This window comes from Sorghum bicolor, chromosome 6, assembly GCF_000003195.3.
Source record: "Sorghum bicolor cultivar BTx623 chromosome 6, Sorghum_bicolor_NCBIv3, whole genome shotgun sequence".
In the NCBI taxonomy this organism is placed as follows: Eukaryota; Viridiplantae; Streptophyta; class Magnoliopsida; order Poales; family Poaceae; genus Sorghum; species Sorghum bicolor.
Window position 1 is genome coordinate 50,046,725 of NC_012875.2, and position 18,822 is coordinate 50,065,546.

An 18,822-nucleotide genomic window follows, 5' to 3' on the forward strand; every position below is an offset into this window, starting at 1 on the left:
ATAATTTATAAATGTAATTATTTTGCGGAACATCTCTTTATCTCACCTCTCAAACCATCTCCTCTATAGAGAAACTAGTGCATGGCATCAGACGAGCTCTGGTATGCAGATGTGGCAACGTACTTCGAATGTACTATATTTTTGAAAAATAATTTAAAAATGGACTAATCTTTTTTAGCTTTACTACGCACCTATTTTTGTTTATAACACTATAATCTTCCATCCTATTAATGACCAAGTGAGTAGAGACACTGTACACACGCGCACCACGTAAAGCATGAACCTGTTTCCGCGAACACATCTTTTTTCCCTTTTGGTTTTTGGTGGCCGTAGCACATTGCGCCCGCCCGGGCGTCTGGTAACCATCGCGAAAGGCGGCGTCCTCGCCACTGCAGCGACGCGTCGTCCCCCACACGGTCCGCACCCAAAGCTTCCACTTGCCGCCGCGCCGTCGCCTCCCCCTCGTTTTATTCCCTTCCCCTGCTCTGCACCTACGCATCGCCGCTTCCTCCCCTCTGTCCAGTGTCCTCCAGTGAATCCTCTGTCCTCGTCTTCCTCCCGTAACCACTTCGTCCCTATCCGCAGCGACCGTTCGCCGCGCCGCGAGGCCCGCTGATCCGACTGACCGACCTCCACCGCCATGGCTCCTCTGCCCAGCGCGGCTCGCCTCCTTCGATCGACCCTCGGGCGGCTGAGATCGCCACCGCCGGCCCGGGCCTTCTCCAGCGCCGCGGCGACCGAGACGGGGGCGGGGAACGGACGCGAGGCCGCGATCGCCGCCGCCGCCGTGGCGGTGGCCGTGTCCGGGCTCGGGCTGTGGCTGAAACCGCCGTCGCTTGCCGACTCTGGCGAGGTGCCCGGCGGTCAGATCTCGGTCGCCGGCGCTGGCGCCGGCGCCACGGAGGCGCGGGAGGAGGAGAAGGGGTGGTTCCTGTTTGCAGGTGAGCGTCCTCCTTTGCCGTTTGCTTGCTTCCTCCTGATGCGCTACCTCCCTGTCGGTCTCCGTGTTTGCTGAGGGAGTGAGGGGTTTGGTGGTCACCGCCGCCGCTGTTGTTTAGTGTGGCTTGGCTTAATGTTTTGCGTTAGGATTTTGGAGCTTTTGCTCTGTAAAGCTACAAGAGGTGGCAGGTCATCTTCCTTCTTCCCGAAAGGTGTCGCGTCTACTGATTTTGATCGCCTGCTTGCTTGATGAATTGCGACATGTACGGTGCTCCCCCGGCTGTTCCGATCCTGTTGTAGATAGGAGTATGTGATAAGCCACGTTTGCTTTCCCCCGGCTGTACCGATCCAGTTGTAGATAGGAGTATGTGATAAGCCAATTGGCAGATGCCAAACTATACATGACACGGGGGCACCGTTCAGTAAAGTCTGTTACGATGTCTGCTTTTTGATCAACAGCACGTAAGCATGCACTGCTTTTGCAAACTCTATTCTGCTTAATGAAATACAATGAAATACGCGCCTTCGTTGTGATCGCAAAAAAAAAAAGAGTGTAGCGTTGCTTAATTGTCTGAGTGCATCGTATTTATCTTCTTCAAGCTTTGCAAATTTGAGTACTGTATTGATCTGATCTGATCACAATCCTACCATTTTTGCCCTCCTCTTTAATCTACTCTCTCTACAGACTCATTCCGGAGAAGGGTGTTCTTTAACTATGAGAAGAGGATACGGCTTCTCAGTCCTCCTGAGAAGGTAATGCTTGAAGCGCTGCATTATGGGCAGTTCTGGGAAATTCTATTAAGTTTTGGCAAACCAAATTTCTAAATATATGGCTATATTCATGAATAGATTTTTGAGTACTTCGCATCTGTGAGGAACCCAGAAGGGGAAGTTTACATGTTGCCTGATGACTTGATGAGAGCAGTAGTCCCTGTTTTTCCTCCATCAGAGTCCACCATAGTTCGTGAAGGAAGATTAAGGGGGGAGCGGAGCCCTGGAGAGTTGCATTGTGCTCCATCGGAGTTCTTTATGCTGTTCGACACAAATAGTGATGGTCTCATCTCCTTTGCTGAGTAAGTGGAATGAACTTTAGAAAAATGATGGCCCAATTTAGAATGTTGAACTGGGAATTTGTACTCCTGCATAAATACTCATCATTTGCTGTAAGAAATCTTTAAAATCTGTAGGTGTTTGTCTAGCATATGTTCAGGATAACTGATGTAGATAAATCATGATGCGACGCTGTAGATATGATGCATATATTGGAAGTCATGGTGCGATGCATTAGCAATTTGCCATCTGATGCATTGTTTCACAGGCATATTATATTATTGGTTTCTAAATTGTATGTGTCGTATTGACAGGTACATCTTTTTTGTGACATTGCTCAGCATTCCTGAGTCGAATTTCACTGTGGCCTTCAAAATGTTCGACGTTGACCACAGCGGGTGAGTTCTTATCCTACCATTGCTCTAAGCTTGACAATAGGTTCCCTGCCCCTGCTGTAACGTATCTGTTGACCAGAAATTTCTCAACATGTACACTTATATTTGGTTTTGACAAATGATAAAATTTGATGGTTTGAGAGGAAATTTAATTCTTCAAGTTCTGTTTGCTTCAGTTTGAAATTTCTTTCCTGTGTATACATATGTTGTTTAGTAATGCTGATAAAGGTATGTTCTTCTGTACTCATGCATAAACAAGAATACAGTTAATATGGTCTTGTTTGTGCTGTATTGTTGTTTACCTGTGATCATTGCATGCAGTTAATTTATCTCGCCCAGAAAAGGACCTGCTCGTTATGAGCATGTTCAATCATCTGACTTGTTTGTTGATGGTAAAAGAAGGGTATGAACAAATTTTGGCCACCTTCTTCACTGTAAATTTGTTGTTCTCATCTGGGACATGATAATTTTTCAGGGTGATAGACAGAGAAGAGTTTAAGAAAGTAATGGCACTGATGCGGTCCTTTAACAGACAAGGGTCCACTCATAAGGATGGTTTACGTATTGGACTTAAAGTTGGCCAGCCTGTGGAAAATGGTGGGGTGGTTGAGTACTTCTTTGGGAGTGATGGGAATGAACCTCTACACTGTGACAAGTTTTCAAAATTTTTGAAGGAATTGCATGATGAGGTGATTTACTTCTTTGGTACCTTGATCCAACATGATGACTTGTCCACAAATGTTGACCCTGACTTACATGGAAGAACGGAAGAAAAATGCATTTATGTTTTATTCAAACACCTTTTTCATAGCATAGATAGACATATGTCTGCCTGCCAAATAGTTGACTTCTTTTTTTAATTGCCTCAGTAATTGCTATAGTTTTATGTTGTCTTTATCCCTTTTAAGTAGGCTATTAAAAATTTTCCCTTTTAAGTAGGCTATTGAAATTTTTCCAAATTTAACTGAAGTTCTTAAAATGACACAACATGTATTACTAGAGCTTAGATGCACTGTGTTCTAAAAGCCATCTGTTTCTCTTTTCATTCTACCCAATTTATTTATCTGATACTACTTGGCTTTATTTGATACTACTATTTATTTTGCATTCTACACAATTTACTTCTGAATATTTCATACTATACTTGTATTCAGATTATTCGACTGGAGTTCAGTCATTATGATGTCAAGTCGTCTAAAACAATACCAGCAAAGGATTTTGCATTGTCCATGGTTGCTTCTGCTGACATGAACCATATCAACAAGCTGCTCGATAGAGTTGATAGTTTGGTCAAGGAGCCAGATCTCAAGGACATACGCATCACCTTTGAGGTATGACTTGCCTTCTTGATATTCTACTCAGTTTATCTCTTGTTATTCTCATGGATGTTTATTTGCGACTTCAGGAGTTTAAGGCATTTGCTGACTTGCGACGAAGATTGGAGCCACTGTCGATGGCTATCTTCGCTTACGGGAAAGTGAATGGGTTATTGACAAAGGAGGATCTAAAACGTGCGGCGCAACACGTAAGTTTTTTTTACCAAGTTTGACATGCTTATTTATGTTATTTTGTTACCACAAATCTAAATTAACTGCTAAGACTAAGTAGACTTATGGGTTAGCTGGCTAATCACTGAGAAGTCAGTTTTGACTTGCTTCACCTAATGGTCAGCATAATTTGTTTTTTGAAAACCAGGTCACTGAGCTTCTAACTGATGTCTAGTTATCTAATTATTCATTCTGGTTTGCTTTGTAGGTTTGTGGGGTCCGCTTAACTGATAGAGTGGTAGACATTATTTTCCATGTGTTCGACACAAATCAGGATGGGAACCTGAGCTCGGAAGAGTTCTTAAGAGCATTACAAAGAAGAGAAAATGATATTCGTCAACCAACAATACCAGGTCCATTGGGGTTCTTGTCTTGCTGGTTCAGCGGTAGGAAGTGTTCTTCACTTCAACAGGTGGTTCTCTGATTGAGACCCCTATTTGATTCTCACTGTATCCGTCATTCGCCTTTGATTGTCATCTCCCGGTACGTATGAGATAAGTTTGTTCTTCCCCTGTTATGATATCCTGTCTTGACACTGTTTTCATCGATGTTCAGGCGCAGAAGGTAATCACCAAGCAGTGCATTGTTGATCGCTGATCGTTACGGCGACTTTGTATATGTCGTTTGCAGCAGCTGTAATTGTAAATAGTGTACTGTGCAGCCCTAGGACTGAGAGATACCTTGTGTTATTCTCATGTGTAAAGTAAACCCCATATGACCTCAATATATGAAACCTTGTCAAATGTAGTAGACCATAGCGTTAGAGTGCCAAACAGACCAACCAGGTAGCAGGTAACAACCAGCCATTTACGTGAAGACAAGAAGACAATTTCTTTTCTTTTTTCTTTTTTCTTCTTTCTTGTGAGCTGTCTGAATAAGAAAAAATCCAAATCCAAATCCTATCCCATTGACATAACTGTAATTGGGAGAAGAGGAATTACATAGGCATATTCATATGTATGTTCCATAATCATAAGAAAAAAAAACAGCAATTTTTAGTTTGAATTTTCAGTTCAATTTTTCTATAAAATAAATTTGTTTTCGGTTCACCAAACTATTCTAGATAGAGTACCAAACAGGCCACAATCAGCCATTAATAACGTGAAGACAGATTTATAGTTTCTTTTTTCATCGAACACGTATTAGACAATATAATGCACACAAGACATGCACACCCACAGTTGCTGCTAAGACAAATCACTCCTGTTACACAGCATCGCCAAATGGGATAATCTATGGGTGCCTTCAAATACACCAGAGGTTACAGTTCTCCTTTCGCGCATGAAAGTTGGTTCTCCTTCGCTCATGAGAGTTGAGCTCCCCTCAATGACCGTGACCGCAGCAATTGGTACAACAAAACTAGCATTTAACCGATACCACGATTTTACATAAAAACTATAGCATTTAACCGATACCACGATTTTACATCAAAACTAGCATTTAACCGATACCAAGTAGAGGTATTTAGAAATGCACTAATCTATTTACACAGCAGCCAAGGAGAGGTATTTAGCAATGCACCAATCTATTTACACAGGAGCACCCCACATGGAGGAAGCACGACATATTTACAATTGTTCCTTCCTATCACAGGATCCGTGGGATACCGTGCACACGGTGACACGGAGGTATCCGTTGCCATCAGGCACACCGACGCGACACAAAGAACAATATGTACAGACATCTCGTTCTTGCAAAAGTATGTACAAGGCGACCTGCTCTAGTCAAGCAGCAGTTGCTTTACAGTTACAGGTCGCTGTGGAAGTGCTGGTCCTATCACTCCGGCCGGACACTGATCAGGTTGGGGAGGGCGACCAGCCGGAGCTTATCGATCTCGCTTGCCGTCACCCTGCAGGACTCCAGGGATAGGGAGCGCAGGTTCAGCAGCGGTTTCAGGTGGTGGAGGCCTGAGTTGGACACCCGGGAGTTGGACACGTTCAACGACACCAGCGCGGTCAGGCCTGTCAACAGATGCAACTATTGAGACGAGAACGGTCTTGCTGATAAATGCACACGTGGAGAACAACGAAAATGTACCAGAGATCAGCTCTAGGGTTTTGTCCGTGAGGTTGCCATTTTGAGATAGGTTGAGTAACGTCAGAGCTTTCAGGTCCTTGATGTTCTTCACACCGGCATCCGTAATCAACCCACCGCAGACCTCCAGGGACTGAAGATTCTTGAAAACTGAAACGGTGGTATGATATTTAAAATGCAATGTGATTCTTTATTTACAAATGGAAAGAAATTCACTGATATAAACAAGTGCAATGCTCCAGCAAGATAACAAAGAATTGAGATGCATTCCATCAAGGTAGTGTGCACCAAGAGAAGCCGCTGCATTTTTTAGCGCTAACAGTCTTTTGAGTACGCATACTTACATCTGAAGCAGTTCATGCCAGAATCAGTTATGCGAGCTCCAAATAGGTCAAGGTGTGTCAATCCAGTGAGATCTGCATTAACCAAGTGATCTTAACTAAGGCGATGATATAGTTTACAGCGCAAAACATTGCCTAATGACACTGGAAAACCCTGCTAGATACAACTACACATGAAACAAACCACCACCACCAGAAATGAAAATGAGCTAATCAGAGAAATGACAACATTATAGTTATAAGTGATAAGATGCTTGTGTTTAAACAAAAACAGTCACAACATATCCAACTAACATGAGAAGCATACTTGTAAGAGATGCTAAACCAGTATCTGTGATTTGGCGATTGTCAAGATTAAGAGACTTCAGTGAGCTCAAGCCAGAGATCTTCTTCAAACCAATGTCAGTAACCAATGTAAAAGAGAGATTGATGCTCTGCAAATTACGTAGACCTGCAGAAACAGATGACTTAAGAACTTTATTTAAGACAAAATGTGAACTATTTGTAACAATTTAAAATCATTCTAGTATAACGGGCCACCCTAGTGTAATAACGATTTAAAATAGGGAATCAGAAAAGTGTATGAATAAGGAACATCTATTGAGAGCACATGTTAATTTCATCAAAGGCTGTAGCAACAATGTCAAGGAGGTGTTTGGTTTGAGGAACCATCATAGTCTATATGAGGTGGTGCACCATGAGTTCATCCCATAAATTTTAGTGGAATCATCCATTCCTCAATTATATGAGGTGGTGCTTCATAGTCTATACAAATTATTGGTTTGTGAGGATGAGGTGGTGGAGAATCAACCCATTATATTCCAGAACCAAACACAAAAGTGAGGGAGAAAATGATGGACCAGCCCATTCCTCAAACCGAACACATACTAAATTAAAAAGCGATTACACAATTTGAACTGGTCTACCGGTATGGATTAACAAGAAAAGAAAAACCAATTGCCAATAATACTAGCATTTCTGCAGGCATTTTAAACAAACCAGACAGATGACGAAGTCCATTGCTCCCAACTTCAGTGTCTGAAAGCTCCAGGCTTTTTAGCTGTATGAGGCCTATAGCACATCAAGGTGCAAAGATAGATTAAAAGATGCTTTGCAACAACAGAAAAACACAGATTATAGTATCTATGTTTAGGATTTCATCAGAGAGAAATGGTTAATAAGAACAAAAGAGAGTTAAAAGGCAACAGTTTATTCAGTGGTTTTTGTCTTAACCTTTTTCTTAACAAAACACCAGGCAAACAAGGAGAAATTGATAACTGCCATTGTAATCTAGAATTTACCAATGCATTGAACCCTGACCTTTCAGGTGAAATAGACCCTCATCACCAATCTTACATGAGTCCAAGTTCAAGCACTCCAAGCTGATCAAATCTGAAAGGAACATAGGGCATCAGAAAAGAACTGAAAAGCAATTTCCTCATTACGCATGAATCAATACTAAGGGACACCATAATTCTGATGCACTTCTAGAACGATAAATACAGTAAGTGTGGTTTTCCACGGTTCCAGTAAATGTTGTGCTTATAGGCTGTGCTGCACACAATGTTAGGACAAAGAGTGCAAGATGCCATTCCAGGCTTGCATCTGCTTTTCATCTTATCAGCATTACTTACACATGAAAGAAAGGAAAAGACATGGGTTGATCCAGCAGGGAGGCCCAAGCCCCCACCCAACGCTGGAGCACCATGGAGAGCAAGAAGAGAGGGGAGGGCCAGGGCGCTGGAGGAAGGATAAGGAGATGAGCCACTGGAAAAGGTCTGATTATTTTTCTTAGACATAGTGATTAGGTTTTACGGAATACTACATCAAAATGCTTTTCCATGAAATATGCAAAATATTTGTTTCTTAGATGCAAATGCTATGATGAACTAATATAAAGATAACAAGTGGATAAAACTTACCTTTTAAATGAATTAAACATGCACCTGTGATGTGGTTGAACCCTAAATTTAGAGCCTTCAATTTTGTAAGACCTGCAAGGCAGTGCCAGTAAATGAGCTAAACAAAATTTGTAGCCTCGAAGGGTATGGAATTTAGTGCCATAGACAGACAGATTGCAGCACAACTAATTTGCATCATGTTTACCTTCCAAGTTCTCACAGCCTTCATCGCATATGCCACACCGACTTAGATTCAACAAGACCAACGAAGCCAGTTCTGCAATAGCACAACGCTGAGTCTTAGTAAAGTTTCGGGTACCTAGGGCCTTGTTTAGTTCCAGAAAATTTTGCAAAATGGACATTGTAGCACTTTCTTTTGTATTTGACAAATATTGTCGAATCATGGACTAACTAGGCTCAAAAGATTCGTCTCGGAAATTACAGGCAAACTATGCAATAAGTTATTATTTTTATCTATATTTAATGCTCCATGCATGCGCCGCAAGATTCGATGTGACGGGGAATCTAAAATTTTTTGCAAAAATTTTTGGTAACTAAACAAGGCCCTAAGTGCTTGGCTTGAAGCTGTTTACACAAACATTGATGAGAAACACAGTCCAGATGGCTACTCTGTGCATTAAGGCATCAACAGATTTGTTCACACAGGGAAAAGAAAAGAGGACTAAATAAATCCATAAATTAGTCAGTAGTTCTTCTAAGTTGATGATGATGCATGTGGTGTCATGTGGGGAAATACATACACTAGGCGTCGCAGGCTGCGCGATGTGCGCAGGGCCGCTGAGCGCGCCCAGAGCCTGGCCAAGGGGCTGGCGCCGTTAGTGGCTAGCCAGGCGCCCAGGCGGCTTGGCCAGAAAAGGAGAGTCCAGGTTTGGTAAGATATGGTTTGTTTAGAAAGATATTATCAGGTTTCCTTAAGTCTAGAAGATTAGTTTCCTTTGGAGTCCAGGCTATAAAGCCTTGTAATTGGAGACCTTTTGAATCAAGCAAGATTAAACCTATCTCTCTTCTCTCTTCTCTCAAGCCGCCGGCCAGGGGGTATAACCCGACCAGCGAGGTTAGGCGAGGGGGCATAACCCCGCCAGTTATCACGGACCAAGGCTACGAGCTACGTAGCCGAGGGCCGCCGTCGCTGGGCAAGAACGCCCTTGACAACCTGGTATCACGGTCACGCCGATCCTCGTCAACCTCCCAAGCCTCCACTGCCGCCGCCCACCCTACCCCGCCGCCATCCCCTACATCCTCCACTGCGTCCACCCAGCCCGCCATGGCTGCTCCTACAAACGCCGATATCGTCGAGATGCTGAAATCCTTCAAGGAGGAGATATCCTCCATAAAGGCCGACATGCTGGCGCTGAAGGAGAAGTCGGCTTCGACGTCCGAGAGCACGGGCGGCGGCCAGCGCGATTTGGACCGTCCCCCCAAGTTCCAGAAGCTTGACTTCCCGCGATTCGACGGCAAGTCCGACCCTCTGCTCTTCACCAACAAGTGCGAATCGTACTTTAGACAGCAGCGCACTTTGGCAGAGGAGCGCGTCTGGATGGCGTCCTACAACCTCGAAGATGTCGCCCAGCTCTGGTTCATCCAGTTGCAAGAGGACGAGGGCAGTCCTTCCTGGGGCCGATTCAAGGACCTCCTCCACTTGCGGTTTGGGCCGCCCCTGAGATCGGCTCCGCTCTTCGAGCTCGCAGAGTGTCGCCGCACAGGTACTGTCGACGAATACTCTAATCGTTTTCTGGCCCTGCTGCCGCGCGCCGGGCGCTTGGAGGAGACCCAGCGCGTTCAACTCTACACAGGAGGCCTGCTTCCGCCCCTGAGTCACGCAGTTCGCATCCACAACCCGGAGACCCTCGCCGCCGCGATGAGTCTGGCGCGCCAGGTCGAGCTGATGGAGCTGGATCGCACCCAGGCCGCGCTCCCGCCACCAGCCCCGCGCGCTGGTCCTGCACCTCGGCCGGCGGTCAGGCCGGCTCCAGCACCCCTGGCGCTCCCGCCCCCCGCGCCGGCCCTACCAGCGCTCCCAGCACCGCCACCCAGGGGCGCGCCCAACCAGGTCAAGCGGCTCTCGACCGAGGAACAGGCAGAACGACGACGCCTCGGCCTTTGCTACAATTGCAACGAGCCGTATTCCCGGGGTCACAACCGGGTCTGCCGCCGCATCTTCTTCATTGACGGGATCGAGCTCGCAGACGAGGAGGCCGTTCCCGACGATGCCGAGACAGCTGCCCCAGTGTTCTCCCTCCGCGCCGTCACGGGTATGCCCATCTGTGATACTATGCAGGTCCGAGTGGCCGTGGGCGACGTCACCCTCACTGCGCTCCTCGACACGGGCTCTACCCACAACTTCATCGCGGAGACGGCTGCGACGCGCACCGGCCTCCCCATCCTCGCCGACCCGCGCCTCACCGCCACCGTCGCCAATGGCGAACGCATCGCGTGTCCCGGCGTGCTGCGACAGGCGCCGATCGTCATCGACGACGAGAGTTTCTACGTCGACCTCTACGTTCTGCCCCTCGCCGGTTATGATCTGGTCCTAGGTACCCAATGGCTGGTAACCCTAGGCCGGATTGAGTGGGACTTCACCGCGCGCACCCTGTCCTTTACTCGCCAGGACAGGCGCGTGTGCTGGTCCGACGTGGCCACACCCACGCCGGCCCTCAGCGCCGCCGTGACAGCACCGACGACCCTCTTGGACGAGCTGCTGCTCGTCTTTGGGAGCCTCTTCGCGGAGCCAGCTGGTCTGCCCCCTCAGCGAACCCGCGACCACAGCATCGTCCTCAAGCCCGGCGCGTTACCGGTGGCTGTTCGGCCCTACCGCTACCCCGCTGCGCACAAAGATGAGCTCGAGCGGCAGTGCGCCGCCATGATGGAGCAAGGCATCGTACGGCGCAGCGACTCCGCGTTCTCGTCCTCGGTCCTCCTCGTCAAGAAGCCAGACGGGTCGTGGCGCTTCTGCGTCGACTACAGAGCGCTCAACGCGCTCACCATCAAAGACGCGTTCCCCATACCGGTGGTCGACGAGCTCTTGGATGAACTCCATGGGGCCTGCTACTTCACCAAGCTCGACCGCCGCTCGGGGTACCACCAAGTCCGCATGCGGCCGGCGGACATCCACAAGACGGCGTTCCGCACGCACGACGGCCTCTATGAGTTCCTGGTCATGGCCTTCGGACTATGCAATGCTCCGGCCACGTTCCAGGCTTTGATGAACGATGTTCTTCGTCCGTTCCTCCGTTGTTTTGTGCTGGTGTTCTTTGACGATATTTTGATTTACAGCAGCACTTGGGCCGATCACCTTCGCCATCTTCGTGCGGTCTTCGACGAGCTGCAGCGTCACACACTCTTCCTCAAGCGCTCCAAGTGCGCGTTCGCTGCAGCGTCGGTCGCGTACCTTGGCCACGTCGTCTCTGTTGCTGGCGTCGCCATGGATCCCGCCAAACTCCAAGCCGTGCGGGACTGGCCGCAGCCACGGTCCGCCCGGGCAGTGCGTGGGTTCCTGGGACTCGCCGGCTACTACCGCAAGTTCGTTCACAATTATGGGACCATCGCAGCACCTCTCACCGCCCTGCTGAAGGACGGCTTCTCGTGGTCCGCCGAGGCCGCTGCTGCGTTCGACGCCCTCAAGGACGCGGTGACCTCGGCGCCGGTGCTCGCCATGCCGGACTTCTCCAAGCAGTTCACCGTCGAGTGCGACGCATCGTCGCATGGCTTCGGGGCGGTACTGGTCCAGGAGGGCCACCCCATTGCCTTCTTCAGCCGCCCCGTGGCGCCACGGCACCGCGCTCTCGCCGCCTATGAACGCGAGCTCATCGGTCTTGTCCATGCAGTTCGCCATTGGCGACCGTATTTATGGAGGTGCCGCTTCACTGTCAAGACCGACCACTACAGCCTCAAGTACCTGCTGGATCAGCGCTTGTCAACCATTCCTCAGCATCACTGGGTTGGCAAGCTGCTGGGCTTCGACTTCGCCGTGGAATACAAGCCGGGGCACTCGAACGCCGTGGCTGATGCTCTCTCACGGCGGGATACTGTCGAGGAGAGCGCGGTGCTGGTGCTGTCCGCGCCCCGCTTCGACTTCGTGCAGCGACTGCGCCAGGCTCACGCAACTGATCCGGCCCTTGTCGCACTCCAGCAGGAGATCAGTGCGGGTACACGGGCGCTCCCCTGGGCGCTGTCCGACGGGCTGGTCACGTACAGCGGGCGGCTGTACCTACCACCGGCCTCTCCCTTGCTGCAGGAGGCTCTGCGCGCCGTCCACGAGGAGGGCCACGAGGGGGTCCAGCGTACGCTGCACCGGCTCCGTCGCGATTTTCACTTCCCTCACATGAAGACGGTGGTGCAGGACTTTGTGCGGGGCTGCTCCATCTGCCAGCGCCACAAATTAGAGCATCTTCACCCAGCGGGGCTCCTACTACCACTATCCGTGCCGCAGGGGGTGTGGTCCGACATCGCCATGGATTTCGTCGAGGCCCTTCCCCGCGTTAAGGGCAAGTCTGTCATCCTCACCGTCGTCGACAGATTCAGCAAGTATTGCCACTTCATTCCCTTGGCGCATCCGTACTCGGCGGAGGGGGTGGCCCAAGCATTCTTCGCGGACGTTGTTAGGCTGCACGGCATTCCGCAGTCCATCGTGTCCGACCGCGACACGGTGTTCACCTCCAATTTTTGGCGCGAGTTGAAGCGCCTTAGCGGCACTAAACTGCAGATGTCGACAGCTTTTCACCCCCAGACGGACGGGCAGTCCGAATCAGCTAACAAAGTCATCATCATGTATTTGCGTTGCCTGACAGGAGACAGACCTCGCGACTGGCTGCGTTGGCTTCCGTGGGCAGAGTACATCTTCAACACCGCGTTCCAGTCTTCGCTCCACGACACTCCATTCCGTGTCGTGTACGGCCGGGATCCGCCGTCCATTCGCTCCTACGAGCCGGGCGAAACTCGGGTCGCTGCGGTGGCTCAGACCATGGAGGAACGCGCCGAGTTCATCGCCGACGTCAAGCACCGACTCGAGCAGGCCCAGGCAGTCCAAAAACGCCACTACGACCGGGGTCATCGGCCGGTCTCTTACCTGGTGGGAGATTGAGCGCTCCTTCGCCTTCGACAGAGGCCGGCTGCGTCCCTGTCCGCGGCTCCTGCAGGCAAGCTGAAGCCCAAGTTCTACGGCCCATACTGGGTGGTGGAGCTCATCAACGACGTCGCGGTCCGCCTCGACTTGCCACCCCAAGCTCGCATCCACGACGTGTTCCACGTGGGCCTTCTTAAGAAGTACCACGGCGAGCCTCCAGCAGCTCCGCCGCCCCTTCCTCCGCTCCGCCATGGTGCAGTGGTGCCCGAGCCTGAGCAAGTGGTCAAGTCACGCTTGGCCAGGGGTGTGCGTCAAGTCCTCATCAAGTGGAAGGGGTCATCGCCGGCTTCAGCTACATGGGAAGGTGTTGACGTCTTCCGCGCTTCCTACCCACAGTTCCAGCTCGAGGACGAGCTGCCTCTCGAGGAGGGGAGAGATGTCATGTGGGGAAATACATACACTAGGCGTCGCAGGCTGCGCGATGTGCGCAGGGCCGCTGAGCGCGCCCAGAGCCTGGCCAAGGGGGCTGGCGCCGTTAGTGGCTAGCCAGGCGCCCAGGCGGCTTGGCCAGAAAAGGGGAGTCCAGGTTTGGTAAGATATGGTTTGTTTAGAAAGATATTATCAGGTTTCCTTAAGTCTAGAAGATTAGTTTCCTTTCTTGTTGGGAGTCCAGGCTATAAAGCCTTGTAATTGGAGACCTTTTGAATCAAGCAAGATTAAACCTATCTCTCTTCTCTCTTCTCTCAAGCCGCCGGCCAGGGGGTATAACCCGACCAGCGAGGTTAGGCGAGGGGGCATAACCCCGCCAGTTATCACGGACCAAGGCTACGAGCTACGTAGCCGAGGGCCGCCGTCGCTGGGCAAGAACGCCCTTGACATGTGGTCAGCTGTTCGTAGTTGTTAGTGGTTTGTCATAGGTGTGGTCGCTCTCTTTTGTTAATGGTTTGTCGTAGTTGCTTTCTTGACCAGTTTTTTCTGCTGTTTCAAACCTTGTAGTTGTTTTTCTTGGTAGTATGGAGTCCTCCTCTAGTAGTGGGTCTTGCTGGCTTTTTGAGTCTAGGGGTTGCTCAGTTTCCGGGCCTGGTTTCGCCATAAAAACTGGGTCAATTCTTTTCTTCTAATAATATGTGCAGCAATGCGACTGCCACTCTTTCGAAAAAAGTAAGTAGTAACAGCTACATGGCATGGTTAGACTTCATAAAGAAGTACACCCTTGTCAAAACTCAAAAACAAATGCCTACTCCAGCCAACAAGTTTATTTTGAAAGTAATAATAGAATGACAGAATCAGATTGTGTTCGGCACACCTCAGCAACAAAAGGAAAAAAAAAGGTTATGTTCCTGTCCAGGTGTATATGTAGTAGTAACCTGCCCTGATAATAGCTGAAAGCCTGAAAAAGCACTCTCAGGGTATCTAGTCCGACATTTGGGAACTTTATCCATGTACTCTTAATTGGATCTTTAATCATCTATATAATGACAACTGTATATGATTGGTGGCACTAGCTTCCATGGCCAGAGCCCGCAGAGGGAACACAGATGGGGACTTCTTGAGACTAAATGTAAGATATTTTCACAAAAGTGACAACTGATGCCACAGTATGCCCAGGAAAGATACAAACCAGATATAACCTCCAAACAAGCTGCAGTAACTGAACAGCCCTCCAGGTTTAGATGACCTAGCTTGTGCAGACCTGAATTGAATGATCCAACAAGTAAAAGCAATGAGTTAATGCTAATTTTTAATGAAACGTTCATGGTTACTGAACAACTAAAAGCAATGAGTAGTTAAAAATAAAAATACACCTACCCTACACAAGGGCATGTACAAGAACCAAATATTATAGTGAAGGAAATGAAGAAATTGATTCGTGTTTCTTGGTGCTACCTCTCAGATAAGAAACACCAAAATCAGAGATTTTGCAGGAAGAGAGCTGTAGCTCTCTCAAATTCGTGAGATCTACAGAAGGAAAATACTATTTGTTAGCCTTGGAGATCATTCTAAGTTACGATATACTGATATGCACCTTACAACAGTCAGCTAAGGAGAGGTGCTACCTGATAAATATTTCATGTCTGAATCTGTGATGCAATTACAGTATCTCATATTCAGTTTTTCCAGTTTTTTCAAGCCTGCGTCACAAAGTTTGTCATTGCATCCGGTGGAATTTAAGTTTGAAGCACTAATGTAATGGAGAATGAGCTGAATTCACATCATAGGTGTATACAAGTTTCTCCCCTCTAGTGAATTGGAACATGCAAAGATAATCATTCACGTTCAAGCAGCATTGTCTTGGTAAAAAAACATTAACTGGTGCTACTAAGTCATTTTAACTTTTGATAATCATTATTCACGTTCAAACAGCATTGTCTTGGTAACAAACATTAACTGGTGCTACTAAGTCTTCCAAGCCTGCAGCAGATACGGTGGTGGTTTGCATATAATTCATAACTGACGAGCTTAGAAAGAAAGGGATACCTTTTAAATGTATAAGCCCGCCATGAATCTTTGGACATCGCTCGAGGTCTAAGTTTACCAAATTAACTAAGTTTGCAAAGGCTTTTGCTCCTTCAGCAGTAACAGCAGCACATTTCTTAATGCTCAGCGATGTCAAGTTTGAAAAGCCTACAAAGTTAGGAGATTATTGTGGCAGAGTAACAAAAACAAGAATTTCTTAAACAAGAATTCCTAATACTAAATTAGGTTGACACAGCAATATCATACAGCGGACAGCAAACTCAGCTGTTGTGCTATCAGCGTAACACTGACCCGATAATGTCTTAAGTCCATGTTCTGAGATTTTATCACAATAATCGCATGCCAAACTTTGCATGCTTGAGCAATCTTTAAGAAGATTGAATCCACTATCAGTCACATCTGAGCAAGAGAGGTCAACAGATAGCAAGGACTGCCCTTGAGAAGCCACTACTTCCATCCAAGCATCAGTAACTCCAGGGTAGTCTCCTAGACAAACATCCTGTGAAGAGATGTCCCATGTTAGGTCCTGCTCAGCATAGTGCACGACAGTAAGCTTAAGACTAGGCTATGCCGGCCCCTACAAAACAGTACTCCCACCATTCCAGATAATACGTCATTTTGGCTTTTCTAGGTACATAGTTGACATCATGTTGCTAAGTACCTAGAAAAACTAAAATGACATATAATTTGGGACAGAGGGAGTAGTAGGTATCAAGTTCTGATCGATTTGACGATTATACATCATTGTTCATATTAGGAAAGGAAAAGTTATATTATAACATTCCTTAAATTTCCACAAAACGGTGGAAAAACTCATGTGTTTAAGTTCACCTAGAATGGTGTGCCAAACAAGAACAGAATCATCACCTGCAAAGCACAATCACGGAAAGCCCCAAGCGATGCCTCCGTGAGGCATCCGCATTCCACCAGCTCATTGAATATCTGCTGACTAAGATCTCTGGGCAGGAGGGAGAAATCAGAATACCTATTTATGTCCTGCAATCATCCCCACCAATTCAGCTAAGAACAAGCACACTCCCTTCAGAAACTGAAAATCAAACAAAGGCAATAAAACACCTCGCAGACTTTGGCCACACATAGCTCCACAAGAGACGGGCACCGGCCTGGCGCTGGGCCCTGTGTTCTCCGCTGCACATCGGCAGAGTTGCTGCGGGGCAGCGTGTGCAGCAGCCACTTGAAGCTGCCGCTCTTGGAGAACCTCGCACTGTAGAGATCATCCTCTTGGACCAACTGGCCCCTCTTCCTCGAACAGGCACTACCCATGATGCCACCGCTTGCAGCGTGCACTGAACTTAAACCAATCAATCACTCCTGACCTCAGTGGCTCAGGGAAAAAGCACAACAATATGAGTTGTGAGTTTGTGACTGATGTTTGTCAGAATTTTCTTTTTATGATCTTATCATCCACTCCCAGCGTGATTATGACCAGGGACAGACTTCACTTTCTCCGTCTCCATCCTGCAGGCACCATAAAAACATCGCACGATTTTCAGAGTTTGTTTTTTACTCACTGCAGCAAACAAGCTCACAAGGCATAGCTAGACTAGATGCAGTTCCACGCAATCAAAGCCTCTTGCAAAGTTATCCCAGTACTAAATGCAATCAACCCCACCAGGATATTGATCCTACTCCTATACCACAGTAAACGCGGCCATCGCCTACGGAGAGAGCAAAGCATAAATCCTACGAGCGTACAATTGTCTATTGAAACACAAATAGCCCCGAGATAACTAACTGCATCAAATGCTCTTCACAAATTACCACACAAATTACCACTAGAGAGTACGAAAAGCAGAAGAATGCCCAAAATCCCAACCTGCAATCACCAGAGCAAGAGGAAAATTCGCGGCACGCTGAACAGATCAACAACCACCGAAAAATCGGCCCGAATTAACAGGAAACAGAACAAAACTACCTGATCGGATATGCGATTCTTCTCACCGGGAGGCCCGCTGAACCAAGGAGCCAGGGTTTAGCCTGGGATTCCAGCTAAAATAAGCTAGCGCCTCGAATCATCATCATCGCATCTAATCTAGATTAGACGAACCCACACGAGAGCGAGAGAGAGAGAGAGAGAGCGGGGAAGAGAGAGCGACAGGGGACACGAAGGGAAGGAGGGAGAGGCGGAGAAGAAAGGTTAAAAGCGAGAGGCGAAGCAGCGCGTGAGTTCCACGTGTCGTCAGTGGACACTTAGCTAGGACGACAGAATTTCGTCACTGACATGTGGGGTATGGACTGCGTTGGTCCAGATGTCAGTGATTATGTTTGCAAATGGGTTGGTGGCTGATAGGGATGTGGGGATGGGGCCCACACCACAGGGAAGCGAAGAGGATAAGGCAAAGGAGGAGAGAGAGAGACCTGGGGCGCAAGGCACGGCAGCACCGCAGCAGCCCCCCCGGGTTGCGCTGCCGGTTTTGTGGGCCCGTGGCCGCTTGTCCGTCCTATGGCCTACACGTGGGCCCCGCGGTTTTACTGGTTCAGTTGCGATTTTAATTCGGCTGTGGTAGTACGTGTACCATTTGGAGCGCTGCTCCTCCCGTGATGATCTAGTAAGGCCTTGTTTAGGCCTTGCTTAGTTTGAGAAAAAATTTGGATTTCGCTACAGTAGCACTTTCGTTTGTTTGTGGTAAATATTATCCAATTATAGACTAACTAGGATCAAAGATTCGTCTTGCGATTTACAGATAAACTACGTAATTAGTTTTTGTTTTCGTCTATACTTAATGCTTCATGCATATGCCGCAAGATTCGATGTGACGGGGAATCTTAAAAAATTTTAGGAACTAAACAAGGCCTTAGTTCGCAAAAATTTTACAAAATTTTTCAGATTCCCTGTCCCATCGAATCTTTAGACGTATGCATGAAGTATTAAATATAGATAAAAATAAAAACTAATTGCACAGTTTGGTCAGAATTGACGAGACGAACCTTTTAAGCCTAGTTAGTCTATAATTGGACAATATTTGTCAAATACAAACGAAAGTGTTACTATTCACATTTTGCAAAATTTTTTGGAACTAAACCAGGCCTAAT

The 18,822-nt window shown here is 47.8% G+C and overlaps 2 protein-coding genes across 4 annotated transcripts; one reads left to right on the plus strand and one right to left on the minus strand.

Moving 5' to 3' along the window:
• On the plus strand, positions 390-4,936 carry LOC8075896 (calcium uptake protein, mitochondrial). Its single transcript, XM_021463218.1, has 9 exons — positions 390-941; positions 1,625-1,692; positions 1,789-2,012; positions 2,304-2,387; positions 2,860-3,073; positions 3,539-3,715; positions 3,790-3,909; positions 4,140-4,414; positions 4,487-4,936. Exons 1-8 carry the CDS (start codon positions 641-643, stop codon positions 4,353-4,355), a joined length of 1,404 nt encoding a protein of 467 aa, XP_021318893.1. The 5' UTR covers positions 390-640; the 3' UTR covers positions 4,356-4,414; positions 4,487-4,936.
• LOC8075897 (F-box/LRR-repeat protein 14) lies at positions 5,292-17,906 on the minus strand. Of its 3 annotated transcripts, none has more exons than XM_021463216.1 (16): positions 17,705-17,906; positions 16,846-17,247; positions 16,636-16,764; positions 16,060-16,294; positions 15,769-15,915; positions 15,348-15,422; positions 15,178-15,249; positions 14,912-14,983; positions 8,413-8,484; positions 8,229-8,300; positions 7,627-7,698; positions 7,306-7,377; positions 6,614-6,757; positions 6,310-6,381; positions 5,969-6,115; positions 5,292-5,892 (listed from the first exon to the last, which is right to left on the minus strand). In XM_021463216.1, exons 2-16 carry the CDS (start codon positions 17,050-17,052, stop codon positions 5,708-5,710), a joined length of 1,773 nt encoding a protein of 590 aa, XP_021318891.1. In that variant the 5' UTR covers positions 17,053-17,247; positions 17,705-17,906; the 3' UTR covers positions 5,292-5,707. The 3 variants fall into 3 exon arrangements, with proteins under 3 accessions (XP_021318891.1, XP_021318892.1, XP_002448130.1); XM_002448085.2 differs by having other exon boundaries at positions 5,393-5,892; positions 16,060-16,267; positions 17,705-17,892; XM_021463217.1 differs by lacking the exon at positions 6,310-6,381.

What these genes read in the sequence shown, in the direction of transcription:
- LOC8075896 (XM_021463218.1), top strand. Translation starts at nt 641, where the DNA reads ATGGCTCCTCTGCCCAGCGCGGCTCGCCTCCTTCGATCGACCCTCGGG. An exon ending in TTCTCAGTCCTCCTGAGAAG is followed by an intron (nt 1,693 to 1,788) that starts GTAATGCTTGAA and finishes ATTCATGAATAG; the next exon opens with ATTTTTGAGTACTTCGCATC. An exon ending in TTCGACGTTGACCACAGCGG is followed by an intron (nt 2,388 to 2,859) that starts GTGAGTTCTTAT and finishes ATAATTTTTCAG; the next exon opens with GGTGATAGACAGAGAAGAGT.
- LOC8075897 (XM_021463216.1), bottom strand. Translation starts at nt 17,052, where the DNA reads ATGGGTAGTGCCTGTTCGAGGAAGAGGGGCCAGTTGGTCCAAGAGGAT. An exon ending in TGGCATGAACTGCTTCAGAT is followed by an intron (nt 6,116 to 6,309) that starts GTAAGTATGCGT and finishes CCACCGTTTCAG; the next exon opens with TTTTCAAGAATCTTCAGTCC. An exon ending in AACCCTAGAGCTGATCTCTG is followed by an intron (nt 5,893 to 5,968) that starts GTACATTTTCGT and finishes ATCTGTTGACAG; the next exon opens with GCCTGACCGCGCTGGTGTCG.